The sequence below is a fragment of the Oncorhynchus keta genome, chromosome 16 (assembly GCF_023373465.1).
Source record: "Oncorhynchus keta strain PuntledgeMale-10-30-2019 chromosome 16, Oket_V2, whole genome shotgun sequence".
Lineage (NCBI taxonomy): Eukaryota > Metazoa > Chordata > Actinopteri > Salmoniformes > Salmonidae > Oncorhynchus > Oncorhynchus keta.
The window spans coordinates 16,080,927-16,094,252 of NC_068436.1; the positions used below are offsets into that span (position 1 = coordinate 16,080,927).

The 13,326-nt window shown below is 43.9% G+C and overlaps 1 protein-coding gene across 1 annotated transcript in view; it reads left to right on the top strand.

Annotated features, from left to right (window-relative positions):
* LOC118381616 (coronin-2A-like) overlaps positions 1–13,326 on the top strand; it is a 60,553-nt gene that overhangs the window by 38,530 nt on the left and 8,697 nt on the right. The window contains exons 4-9 of the mRNA XM_052464352.1: positions 88–237; positions 3,305–3,484; positions 4,143–4,259; positions 5,080–5,184; positions 12,018–12,114; positions 13,161–13,310. Coding sequence (XP_052320312.1) covers positions 88–237; positions 3,305–3,484; positions 4,143–4,259; positions 5,080–5,184; positions 12,018–12,114; positions 13,161–13,310 — 799 coding nt within the window. The remainder of the gene's footprint in view (positions 1–87; positions 238–3,304; positions 3,485–4,142; positions 4,260–5,079; positions 5,185–12,017; positions 12,115–13,160; positions 13,311–13,326) is intronic.

A 13,326-nucleotide genomic window follows, 5' to 3' on the forward strand; every position in this document is an offset into this window, starting at 1 on the left:
GTGTGTGTGTGTGTGTGTGTGTGTGTGTGTGTGTGTGTGTGTGTGTGTGTGTGTGTGTGTGTGTGTGTGTGTGTGTTGCTCTAACAGGTGAAGGTATGGGACATCCCTCCCCATGGTGTGCTGAAGAACCTGACGGTGCCGTGGAAGGAGCTGCAGGGTCACAGCCGCAGGGTGGGCCTCATCGAGTGGCACCCTACTGCCAACAATGTGCTCTTCAGTACTGGCTATGACTACCAGGTAACACACACACACACTAACCCTCAGATACACAAGCTCATGTATACAGTGTCTTCAGAAAGTATTCACACCCCTTGACTTTTTTCACATTTTATTGTGTTACAGCCTGAATTTAAAATGGATTCAATGGAGATTTTGTGTCACTGATCTACACACAATACCCCATAATGTCAAAGTGGAATGTCTGAAATGTCTTGCCTCAATAAGTATTCAAAAACCAGGGAGGTTTTTCAATGCCTCGCAAAAAAGGGAACCTATTGGTACTTTGGATGGTGTATCAATACACCCAATCACTACAAAGATACGTGTCTTTCCTAACTCAGTTGACGGAGAGGAAGGAAACCGCTCAGAGATTTCAACCAGTTAAATGGCTGTGATAAGAGAAAACTAAGGATGGATCAACAACACTAACCTAAATGACAGAGTGAAAAGAAGGAACCCTGTACAGAATAAAACTATTCCAAAACATGCATTCTGTTTGCAATAAGGCACTAAAGTAATATTGCAAAAACTGTGGCAAGGAAATTACCTTTTTGTCCTGAATTAAAGCATTATGTTTGGAGAAAATCAAAAACAACACATTACTGAGTACCACTCTTCATACTTTCAAGCATAGTGGTGGCTGCATGTTGTGGGTATGCTTGTCATCGGCAAGGGAATTTGTTTCGATAAAAAGAAAAGGGGATAGAGCTAATACACCTTTCAGCAGGACAATAACCTAAACACAAGGCCAACTATACACTGGAGTTTACTAAGACAACATTGAATGTTCTTGAGTGACCTAGTTACAGTTTTGACTTCAATTGGCTTGAAAATCTATGGCAAGACTTGAAAATGGCTGTTTAGCAATGATTAACAACCAACTTGACAGAGCTTGAAGAGTTTTAAAAAGAATAATAGGGAAATATTGTACGATCCAGGTGTGTAAAGCTCTTAGAGACTTACCCAGAAAGACTCACAGCTGTAATCGCTGCCAAAGGTGATTCTGGGGGTTGAATACTTGTCTAATCAAGATATATTAGTGTTTTATTTTCCATTAATAAAATAAAATGTTAGAATTTTTCTTCAACTTTTAATTCAAGTTTTTTGTGTAGATCGTTGACAAAAAATGACAAATCCATTTGAATCATTGTAACTCAACAAAATGTGAAAAAGTCACACACACACACACTCAGACCCATATACCCTCACAGCTACTCCTGCTCACACACACTTGCATACAGATACTCAGACACACTCAATGTAATATATCGCACATATACAGAATAGTGAGAGCTAACCTGGAAATAGCTTTGGCAGGAATAATCTATCAATGTTGAAATGCAGCCAAACGGGTCACCACATTCTACTGCAGCTTAATCTGCTTGGCAAAGTGCAACAGTATGCATCACCATTTTTATTTTAGTTAAGCTTTATTTAAACTAGGCAAGTCAGTTAAGAACAAATTCTTATTTACAATGACGGCCTACCCCTGCCAAACCCGAACGACTCTTGGCCAATTGTGCGCCGCCCTATGGGACTCCCATATCACGCCTGGTTATGATACAGCCTGGAATCGAACCAGGGTCTGTAGTGACGCCTCTAGAACTGAGATGCAGTGCCTTGGACCGGAACCCAAATCGATCACTCTCTATCTGCCTCACATGAACATTGCTCTTTGTTGACCTTTAAAGATTCCTTGGCAATCTGTTGATCTCCTCAGTACTTGAATATTAGACTCCCATGTAGGAATTTACAGTATAAGAATGCAAGTAAAATGTGTTGGAAATGGGGCTGTTTCGGTGACCGTTTTAACACCACACCGGCGATCACGAGTCATGACGGCTGTCGGATTCCATGTGACCTTTTTAGTCATGGTAATTAGGCTTCTCCAAGCTCTGATGCTACTGATGGTCATTAGAAGCCTACCAAACTTGACAACTGCCTGGTACTCAGCACTCTATTGTCCGTCTAATCACTCAGACATCAATGAAAATGTAATCGAAAATCGAATCAAACACTTAACGAGAGCCCATGAGCTTATGTTGAACAACATTTCCATAGGCTATGCAATTGCGTGAGAAAACAAGAGTGATGGCCTCTATTTAATAGAGGAGGATCCCATCAGCTTTCTATAGGCTAGGTCTACTGTAACGATCGTCATAATGGGTAGACCAAGACGCAGCGTGATTTGGGTTCATCATATTTATTTTAAATGTGAACCAACAATAAAACAATAAAGAGAAACAAACAAACGAACGTACAGCCTTGTAGATCTCAAAAGCAACAATACAAAAACAAGATCCCACAAACAACAGGTGGGAAAAGGCTGCCTAAATATGATTCCCAATCAGAGACAACGATAGACAGCTACTTCTGATTGGGAACCATACCAGACCAACATAGAAATACAAAAACTAGACTACACATAGAAATAATAAACTAGAACACCCCCCAGTCACACCCTGACCTACACCACCATAGAAAATAAAGGTTTTCTATGGTCAGGACGTGACAGGGCCGCAAATCCTGAAACCAAAAGGGAGGGTTAGGGGGGGTGTCTAGTGTCGGTGGCGGCTCTGGTGCGGGATGAAGAACCCTCCCATCCCGCGGCTTCTCCAGCATCGGAGGTGGCTCAGGTGCGGGACGAAGAACCCGCTCATCCTGTGAATCCAGCCATGGACCCGGGCTGGATACTGTGCCTGGACTGGGCACCAACGCAGAAGAAGACTCTGACCTTGGAGCTGGACTGGACGCCGTGCTTAGACTGGGCATCGGCTCAGGGGAAGGCTCCCGCAATGGAGCGGGACTGGATGCTGTGCCTGGACTGGGCACCAACGCAGAAGAAGACTCTGACCTTGGAGCTGGACTGGATGCCATGCTTAGACTGGGCATCGGCTCAGGAGAAGGCTCTGGCCATGGAGCTGAAGGTTCTGCATTGAGATGCAGTGCCTTAGACTGCTGCGCCACCCTGGACCCCACACACACACCCTGCTCGCCTGTCGAGTTACAGAATTGAAAATCCTTTGTCAATCTGTTTGTACTTTCAGTATCTGATTTCATAACATGCGTGTGTGTCCTTCCCCAGGTGATGATCTGGAACCTGGACAGCCCTGAGGCGGTGATAAAGAACCCGGTGCGGACCATCAGCCACCACACTGACGTGGTGCTCTCCATGTCCTTCAATACCGATGGCAGCAGGCTGGCCACGTCCTGCAAGGACAAGAAGATCAGGGTTCTAGAGCCACGCACTGGGAACCTGCTACAGGTCTGTACGGGTGGGGCTGCTGGGTTTGTGTGTTTGTATGTAGTTGTATTCAAGTATTACATTTTGTTGTCGTAATGCTATTGTCCTCGGTAACAGTGATATAATTACTATTTATATCAACACGGTGCTTAGGATTCTCCTTCTCTCCTTGTCCTGTGCCCTTCCACGCCCCTCCAGCACCACACAGCCAAAACTGACATCGGCATCCCCATAGACCCCTGGGATCTGCACCCACCCAGCCACCCCATGACTCATGTTCTCACTCTCCTCTCCGCCCCTCAAACCAGCTGACGTGGCAATGTGCAGATAGTGACACAGTGATGTTGCAAAGACCTATTTGTGCAGACACGATGTGCTGACGTTTAAAATATCATGTTTATACAGACGCCAATAGACTGTTTACTTCTGAAACTACTGCAACCCCAGGAGCATGACACCCATAACATCTGTGTGATGCAATGTGAATACATTAGTTAAAACAACTCTGTAGGGTTATCTATCCACCATGTTTCTTCCTGACCGGGGCACTGCTTCAAATCATCAATTCATCTCTGACCAATCTGGTTAAATATAGACTCAATAAAACATTTAGAAATAAACCTCTTGTCAAAGACCTTTTTAGTTTTTTCATTGGTTTGTCTCCTGCTGTGTTTCTCAGGAGGCCAACTGTAAGAACCACAAAGCCAGCAAGGTGCTGTTCCTGGGGAACCTCAAGATGCTGCTGTCCACCGGCAGCTCCCGCTGGAACCACAGACAGATGGCCCTCTGGGACCAGGTACACAACCACACTACTGATAGAGGCTGCCCTTAGGCACAGATCTAGGGTCAGTTTACATGTTGACAGATGGCCCTCTGAGACCAGGCACAACCACACTGCTAGGATTTGCTGTCTCACCCACAATCGCTGATATCAACCATTAAGGATATGTAAAACTGACCTTAGAGCAGTGTGTAGGAGCAACTTCATCGTACTTTGGTAGAGGCTGACCCTGAGGAACCGTGCTAGGAGCAGCTTGCTTCCCCAATTCAGGGGGGCAAATTCAAAACTGACCTTAGATCAGTGTCAATTAGTGGTGACTTCATCTTATTGTGATCAAACAACGGCTCCCTCTGGTGCCAAATGGGTGTATCTCAAAATAGAAATCCTGCGGGATGCTTTCATGCAAAAGCCCCCAACAAATAGTATCTGTATTGGTTATGTCATTTATCATCTGATTCCTCCCTGCATGGGTTTGTTGCACAACAACCAGTATTTTATTTGAAAACAACCACTGTATGTTGGTGTGTGTGTGTATCTGAGGGGGCAGGGAGATTATGACAACACGGATTAGGGGGTTTTAAACAGTCAATCTTTTTAATTCTGTACTGGGAGACATGTCCATGTTACCTCCACTTTAATGAAACCTCCATTCTTATTGAAGTTATAAGGTGTTCTTGCCTTGATTAAGTAATCGTGTGTGTGTGTGTGTGTGTGTGTGTGTGTGTGTGTGTGTGTGTGTGTGTGTGTGTGTGTGTGTGTGTGTGTGTGTGTGTGTGTGTGTGTGTGTGTGTGTGTGTGTGTGTGTGTGTGTGTGTGTGTGTGTGTGTGTCTACAGGAGGACCTAGATGTGCCTTTGTTACAGGAGGACCTAGATGGTTCGTCTGGGGTGCTCTTCCCTTTCTACGACCCAGACACACACATGCTCTACATAGCAGGGAAGGTGGGTCTCTGGTACATGGCTGGTTGAGACACAACACATTCCCATCAAGGTCTTCTGCTTGAATGAATTCTACTATGTTTTAAATGGTTGACTCTTCAAGAACAAGAGCACACACACACAAACATGCCTACATGTTTGACAGGTGTCTCTCTCCCTTTCTCTCTGTCTCTCTCTCTACCTCCCTCTCTCTACCTCCCTCTCTCTCTCTCTCTCTCTACCTCCCTCTCTCTTTCCATCTCTTTCTATCTATCTATCTATCTCTCTCTCTCTCTCTCTCTCTCTCTCTCTCTCTCTCTCTCTCTCTCTCTCTCCCTCCCCATCTTTCTCTCTGTCTCTCCCCATCTTTCTCTCTGTCTCTCTCTCCATCTCTCTCTGTCTCTCCCTCTCTCTCTGCATCTCTTTCCATCTCTCTCTCTCTCTCTCTCGCTCTCTCTCTCTCTCGCTCTCTCTCTCTCTCCCCATCTTTCTCTCTGTCAATTTTTCAATTCAATTCAATTCAAGGGCTTTATTGGCATGGGAAACATGTGTTAACATTGCCACAGCAAGTGAGGTAGACAACATACAAAGTGAATATATAAGGTGAAAAACAACCAAAATGAACAGTAAACATTACACATACAGAAGTTTCAAAACAGTAAAGACATTACAAATGTCATATGATATATATATATATATATAATAATATATATATATATATATATACAATGTACAAATAGTTAAAGGACACAATATAAAATAAATGAGCATAAATATGGGTTGTATTTACAATGGTGTTTGTTCTTCACTGGTTGCCCTTTTCTTGTGGCAACAGGTCACAAATCTTGCTGAACCCACTACCCTGGCGTTACAAGCGCCTGTGATGGCACACTGTGGAATTTCACCCAGTAGATACCTTGGGTCACAAATCTTGCTGTTGATCAAACTGTGGAATTTGTTTTCAAAAATTTGTTTTCTTTGTGGACCTGTGTAATCTGAGGGAAATATGTCTCTCTAATATGGTCATATATTGGGCAGGAGGTTAGGAAGTGCAGCTCAGTTTCCACCTCATTTTGTGGGCAGTGTGCACATAGCCTGTCTTCTCTTGAGATCCATGTCTGTCTACGGTGGCCTTTCTCAATAGCAAGGCTATGCTCACTAAGTCTGTACATAGTCAAAGCTTTCCTTAAGTTTGGGTCAGTCACAGTGGTCAGGTATTCTCTCATTGTGTACTCTCTGTTTAGGGCCAAATAGCATTCTAGTTTGCTCTGTTTTTTTGTTAATTCTTTCCAATGTGTCAAGTAATTATCTTTTTGTTTTCTCGTGATTTGGTTGGGTCTAATTGTGCTGCTGTCCTGGGGCTCTGTGGGGTGTGTTTGGGGTGTGTTTGGACCAGCTTGCTTGGGGGACACTTCTCCAGGTTCATCTCTCTGTAGGTGATGGCTTTGTTATAGAAGGTTTGGGAATCGCTTCCGTTTAGATAGTTGTAGAATTTAACAGCTCTTTTCTGGATTTTGATAATTAGTCGGTATCGGCCTAATTCTGCTCTGCATGCATTATTTGGTGTTCTACGTTGTACACGGAGGATATTTTTGCAGAATTCTGCATGCAGAGTCTCAATTTGGTGTTTGTCCCATTTTGTGATGTCTTGGTTGGTGAACGGACCCCAGACCTCACAACCATAAAGGGCAATGGGCTCTATGACTGATTCAAGTATTTTTAGCCAGATCCTAATTGGTATGTTGAAATTTATGTTCCTTTTGATGGCATAGAATGCCCTTCTTGCCTTGTCTCTCAGATCGTTCACAGCTTTGTGGAAGTTACCTGTGGCGCTGATGTATAGGCCAAGGTATGTATAGTTTTTTGTGTGCTTTAGGGCAACAATGTCTAGATGGAATTTGTATTTGTGGTCCTGGCAACTGGACCTTTTTTGGAACACCATTATTTTGGTCTTACTGAGATTTACTGTCATGGCCCAGGTCTGACAGAATCTGTGCAGAAGATCTAGGTGCTGCTGTTGGCCCTCCTTGGTTGGTGACAGAAGCACCAGATCATCAGCAAATAATAGACATTTGACTTTGGATTCTAGTAGGGTGAGGCCGGGTGCTGCAGACTTTTCTAGTGCCCGTGCCAATTCGTTGATATATATGTTGAAGAGGGTGGGGCTTAAGCTGCATCCCTGTCTCACCCCACGACCCTGTGTGAAGAAATGTGTGTGTTTTTTGCCAATTTTAACCACACACTTGTTGTTTGTGTACATGGATTTTATAATGTTGTATGTTTTACCCCAACACCACTTTCCATCAATTTGTATAGCAGACCCTCATGCCAAATTGAGTCAAAGGCTTTTTTTAAATCAACAAAGCATGAGAAGACTTTGCCTTTGTTTTGGTTTGTTTGGTTGTCAATTAGGGTGCAGGGTGAATGGTCTGTTTTACGGTAATTTGGTAAAAAGCCAATTTGACATTTGCTCAGTACATTGTTTTCATTGAGGAAATGTACGAGTCTACTGTTAATGATAATGCAGAGGATTTTCCCATGGTTACTGTTGACGCATATTCCACGGTAGTTATTGGGGTCAAATTTGTCTCCACTTTTGTGGATTGGGGTGATCAGTCCTTGGTTCCAAATATTGGGGAAGATGCGGGAGCTAAGGATGATGTTAAAGAGTTTTAGTATAGCCAATTGGAATTTGTTGTCTGTATATTTGATCATTTAATTAAGGATACCATCAACACCACAGGCCTTTTTGGGTTGGAGGGTTTTTATTTTGTCAAGGTAATTGGAGAATCCAGTGGGTTCTGGTAGTCTTTAATAGATGATTCTAAGATTTGTATTTGATCATGTATATGTTTTTGCTCTTTATTCTTTGTTGTAGAGCCAAAAAGATTGGAGAAGTGGTTTACCCATACATCTCCATTTTGGATAGATAATTCTTTGTGTTGTTGTTTGTTTAGTGTTTTCCAATTTTCACAGAAGTGGTTAGAGTCTATGGATTCTTCAATTGCATTGAGCTGATTTCTGACGTGCTGTTCCTTCTTTTTCCGTAGTGTATTTCTGTATTGTTTTAGTGACTCACCATAGTGAAGGTGTAGACTCAAGTTTTCCGGGTCTCTATGTTTTTGGTTGGACAGGTTTCTCAATTTCTTTCTTAGATTTTTGCATTCTTCATCAAACCATTTGTCATTGTTGTTCATTTTCTTCGGTTTTCTATTTGAGATTTTTAGATTTGATAGGGAAGCTAAGAGGTCAAATATACTGTTAAGATTTTCTACTGCCAAGTTTACACCTTCACTATTACAATGAAACCTTTTGTCCAGGAAATTGTCTAGAAGGGATTGAATTTGTTGTTGCTTAATTGTTTTTTGGTAGCTTTCCACACTACTTTCCTTCCATCTATAGCATTTCTTAATGTTACTCAGTTCCTTTGGCTTTGATGTCTCATGATTGAGTATTGCTCTGTTCAAGTAGACTGTGATTTTGCTGTGTTCTGATTTTTTATTTGATTTATTTCACCTTTATTTAACCAGGTAGGCTAGTTGAAAACAAGTTCTCATTTGCAACTGCGACCTGGCCAAGATAAAGCATAGCAGTGTGAACAGACAACACAGAGTTACACAAGGAGTAAACAATTAACAAGTAAATAACACAGTAGAAAAAGAGAGTCTATATACATTGTGTGCAAAAGGCATGAGGAGGTAGGCGAATAATTACAATTTTGCAGATTAACACTGGAGTGATAAATGATCAGATGGTCATGTACAGGTAGAGATATTGGTGTGCAAAAGAGCAGAAAAGTAAATAAATAAAAACAGCATGGGGATGAGGTAGGTGAAATTGGGTGTGCTATTTACCGATAGACTATGTACAGCTGCAAGGGGTGTCAGTAGGCTGACTGTGAACGCTCTGAGAGACTCTGGGTTGAGGTCAGTGATAAAGTAGTCTACAGTACTACTTCCAAGAGATGAGCTATAGGTGTACCTACCATAGGAGTCCCCTCGAAGCCTACCATTGACTATGTACATACCCAGCGTGCAACAGAGCTGCAGGAGTTGTGACCCGTTTTGTTGGTTATATTGTCATAGTTGTGCCTAGGGGGGCATATGTGGGAGGAAATGCTGTCACCTGCAGGCAGGTGTTTGTCCCCCTGTGTGCTGAGGGTGTCAGATTCTTGTCCGGTTCTGGCATTTAGGTCGCCACAGACTAGTACATGTCCCTGGGCCTGGAAATAATTGATTTCCCCCTCCAGGATGGAGAAGCTGTCTTCATTAAAGTATAGGGATTCTAGTGGGGGGATATAGGTAGCACACAGGAGGACATTTTTTTCTGTTAAGATAATATCCTTTTGAATTTCTAGCCAAATGTAAAATGTTCATGTTTTGATTAATTTAATGGAGTGAGTTAGGTCTGCTCTGTATCAAATTAGCATACCCCCTGAGTCCCTTCCCTGTTTCACACCTGGTAGTTTGGTGGATGGGACTACCAGCTCTCTGTAACCTAGAGGGAAACCAGTAGGTCCGTCTCCTCTATAACAGGTTTCTTGCAGGATGACAATGTCTGTATTACCGATTTCTTTGGTGAAGTCCGGGATCCTGCTCTTTAGGCCAAAGGCAGATGACCTCAGGCCTTGGATATTCCAGGATGATATAGTGAAGGCTTTTTGTTCCATAAAGTGTCCAATGTTGTTGGTTGTGGTTTGGCCTCAGGCCAGTAAGTGTGAGCAGAGTCTGCTGAGCATCTGGTACATGCCATTGGCTTGGGCGAGTGTAAGAGTGGGGGTTGGGCCTGTTTGCCCGCTCACTACCTGGGCGTATGTGTGACTTCCATGTTGAGGCCCTCTTTGCGGGAGTGGGGGGCATGGGGTGGGCAGGAGTGGCATAGGCCTGATCTGAGGGGGCCTAAATGGGGTGTGGGCATGGGGGGGTGTTGATTGGTTGGGGCTGGGGTGTGGATGTGTCTGGGGGTGCTGTGGTCTGGATGTAAGTCCTCTTGGCGTGGGTCCAGGGGGAGGGTCCTGCAGGTCTTGGAGGGTGTCTCGCTGGTCTGGGTGGGGTGTCTATTGATCTGTTTCTCCTGTGTGAAGTGTTGGGGATACGTTTGAGAGCGATGTCCTTTAGAGTCCGGGCAAAGGTGGACACTGCTGCCTTGTAGAGGTGGACCTGGTCATAGAGGCTGTTCAAGTCCAGGGTGGAGTGGTGGGCCAGGAAAACATTTGGTTTTGAGGCACAGTCATGGGAAATACTTGCGTTTACCCGCTGTATTGTGGCAGGGTGGAAGTATTTTCGTGGTAGCAGGGTGGAGATAACCACTTGTGCGTTGGTGAAAGTAGAAGAAGCCTTTTCAATCACTCCCTTCAGTGCTGTGGCCACCCTTTCCTGCTGTGCTCTCAGGTCGTTGTGCCTGTGTGTATTATCATGTGGCTGGGTGAGCCTAGTTGGTCCTCAGATAGAAGGTCTAGGGCGCGCTGGACACCAGAGTTTAGACACACTGTGTTTGGGAAAAAGTTTTTTTTCTGCTATATATTTCCCATTTGAGTCCATAAGGAGTACAATCTTCTCTTAACAAAGGGGTAGTGTGCTAATATAGCACTGTGCCATGCCAGGGAATGGTTTGTGTGGAAGATAAGGTTGCTGATGTTCCCATTTTTGTAATAGTCAGCAAAAAGTGTCTCTTGATTTTCCATAAGGAGCTTCATTTTGTAATCTTTTCTTGCCTTATCATTCTTTACATACACAGGGTACTGTATTTTAATTACCTCTGAACAGCGGGAGGGAGCTTCTAAGGCCTCTCCATTTAGTTGGAGTAGACTGTTTGACTCTCCTGCCATTGTTGGGCTAATGGGCTTTGTTACCTCTCACTTGACACGCCACTGCTAGTTGAAGCTGTATCAAGCTGGGCAGAATTATGTTAGCATTCAGTCCTTATAAAGTAATGTTGTGTATTTTTCTTCTTGGCTTTTGGAAATAGAATATAGTTTTAAACTAAACATTACTGACTCAGTTCCAGGTTGGGTGGTGTTTTCAGGTTTCTGTTGTTTTCCAGAGAATTTGCTGTGTAGAATAATAATCCTTGGTAGTTGTGAGCCTTCCAGGTGATTCCGTAATTCCGTCCAAAATCAGGTTATAGGTTTTAAGTTTTGATTTGAAGTGAGGGTTATGTTGTAGAGGGTAGCATCCTGTATGTGTTCCTGACAAAAAATCCAAGTTGACCTAACTCTAAATCTATTTTTTTAAAGAAAATGCTGATCTGATCTGATCGTGACCTCTGCTCTCTGCTCTCTCTCTCTCTTTCTCTCACACCTCACATCTCTCTCTCTCCCCATATTTTTCTCTCTAAGTCTCTCTCTCATCTCTCTCCCCATCTCTTTCTCTCTGTCTCTCTCTCCATCTCTCTCTCCCCATCTCTTTCTCTCGATGTCTCTCTCCATCTCTCCCCATCTCTTTCTCTCTGTCTCTCTCTCTCCCCATCTCTTTCTCTCTGTCTCTCTCTCCATCTCTCTCCCCATCTCTTTCTCTCTCTCTCTCTCTCTCTCCCCATCTCTTTCTCTCTGTCTCTCCCCATCTCTCTCTCTCCCCATCTCTTTCTCTCTGTCTCTCTCCTCTCTCTCTCTCCCCATCTCTTTCTCTCTGTCTCTCTCATCTCTCTCTCTCTCCCCATCTCTTTCTCTGTCTCTCTCTCCATCTCTCTCTCTCTCCCCATCTCTTTTCTCTGTCTCTCTCCCCATCTCTTTCTCTCTCTCTCTCTGTCTCTCTCTCCATCTCTCTCTGTCTCTCTCCCCATCTCTTTCTCTCTATGTCTCTCTCTCTCCATCTCTTTCTCTCTATGTCTCTCTCTCCATCTCTCTCTGTCTCTCTCAGGGTGATGGTAATATCCGGTACTATGAGATCAGCTCAGAGAAGCCCTACATGCACTTCCTCACAGAGTACCGCTCACACACTCCTCAGAAAGGAATGGGTAAGCACACGCACATGCGCACGCACACACACACACACACACACACACACACACACTGTGTGCACCTGCAACCAAACCAGATGTGCAAATGACCCAGTTGATTTGACTAGCCAAAAAGGTGATTCCAAGGCTTTCAGTCATGTGTTATGATGACAATGACTTACGACATGAATAATACTACCATCAGCAGGAACAACAGAAGCACTAGGGTTCATAGTGGTGGAACAGTAGCACTAGTTACATTTGACATTTGATTCATTTAGAGAATGCTCTTATCCTCTGTCTCTGGAGTTGAACAACTTACTCACCGTTGAAGGGCTTGAATAGGACGCAAAGTCAAGTTGCAGTCCTTTGTTGGCAAGACTTAGAATCAACAAACTCAGCGGACATGGACAGTATCAAACAATGAAACCGTGATTGAGATGGGAGTGTTTGTCTGATGCTGACTAGACAGGCCACGTTGCTGCGGCGAGGGTTGCTAAATAAACGTACACATAGATGTTATTCAATCATTTCATCCAAACTGCTCGCGGCATCAACGAGCGTCTGCGTAGCCAGGCTCTATGTGGTTCTATTTGAGACGCTTGACGCACTACAAGTCCCGCCTCTCCGATCTACTCATTGGTTTTCACGGGCATACTAACCCACGTGGGGATTGAAAGATGAACGTGGAGGGGCTAATCAAAGAATACGAACTTGGTTTCCCCTTTTATTTGTGAATGAATTGTTGGAGTGGAGATGGGTCCACATTCTACAAAGATCCAGCTAAAAAGGGGGGCCATATGCATTTCAGGTAAAATAATAACCCAAATGTTTATCTCGCAGGACAACATAGTTACCAAAAGCAAGCTAGCTAAATGTCCATGAATGTTTCATGTGTGTTTGGACCTGTCCCCAAATGAATATTGGTTTTGGTATTTTAACCTTCATGTCATGAACACATCTGGTGGGGTAGACAACAAGCACACACGTGGGGCTGGTTTGGTCAAGGTGTCAGAAACAGGCAGTTCTACTAACTTCCTGTGTGTGTGTCCCTCCACCCTCAGGTATCATGCCAAAGAGAGGCCTGGACGTGAGCTCCTGTGAGGTGTTCAGGTTCTACAAACTGGTGACGATCAAGGCCCTCATCGAACCGCTCTCCATGATCGTACCTCGCAGGGTAAGAACCCCTGACACACCAAAACAGGCGACCAGAACATCTAGGATAACAAT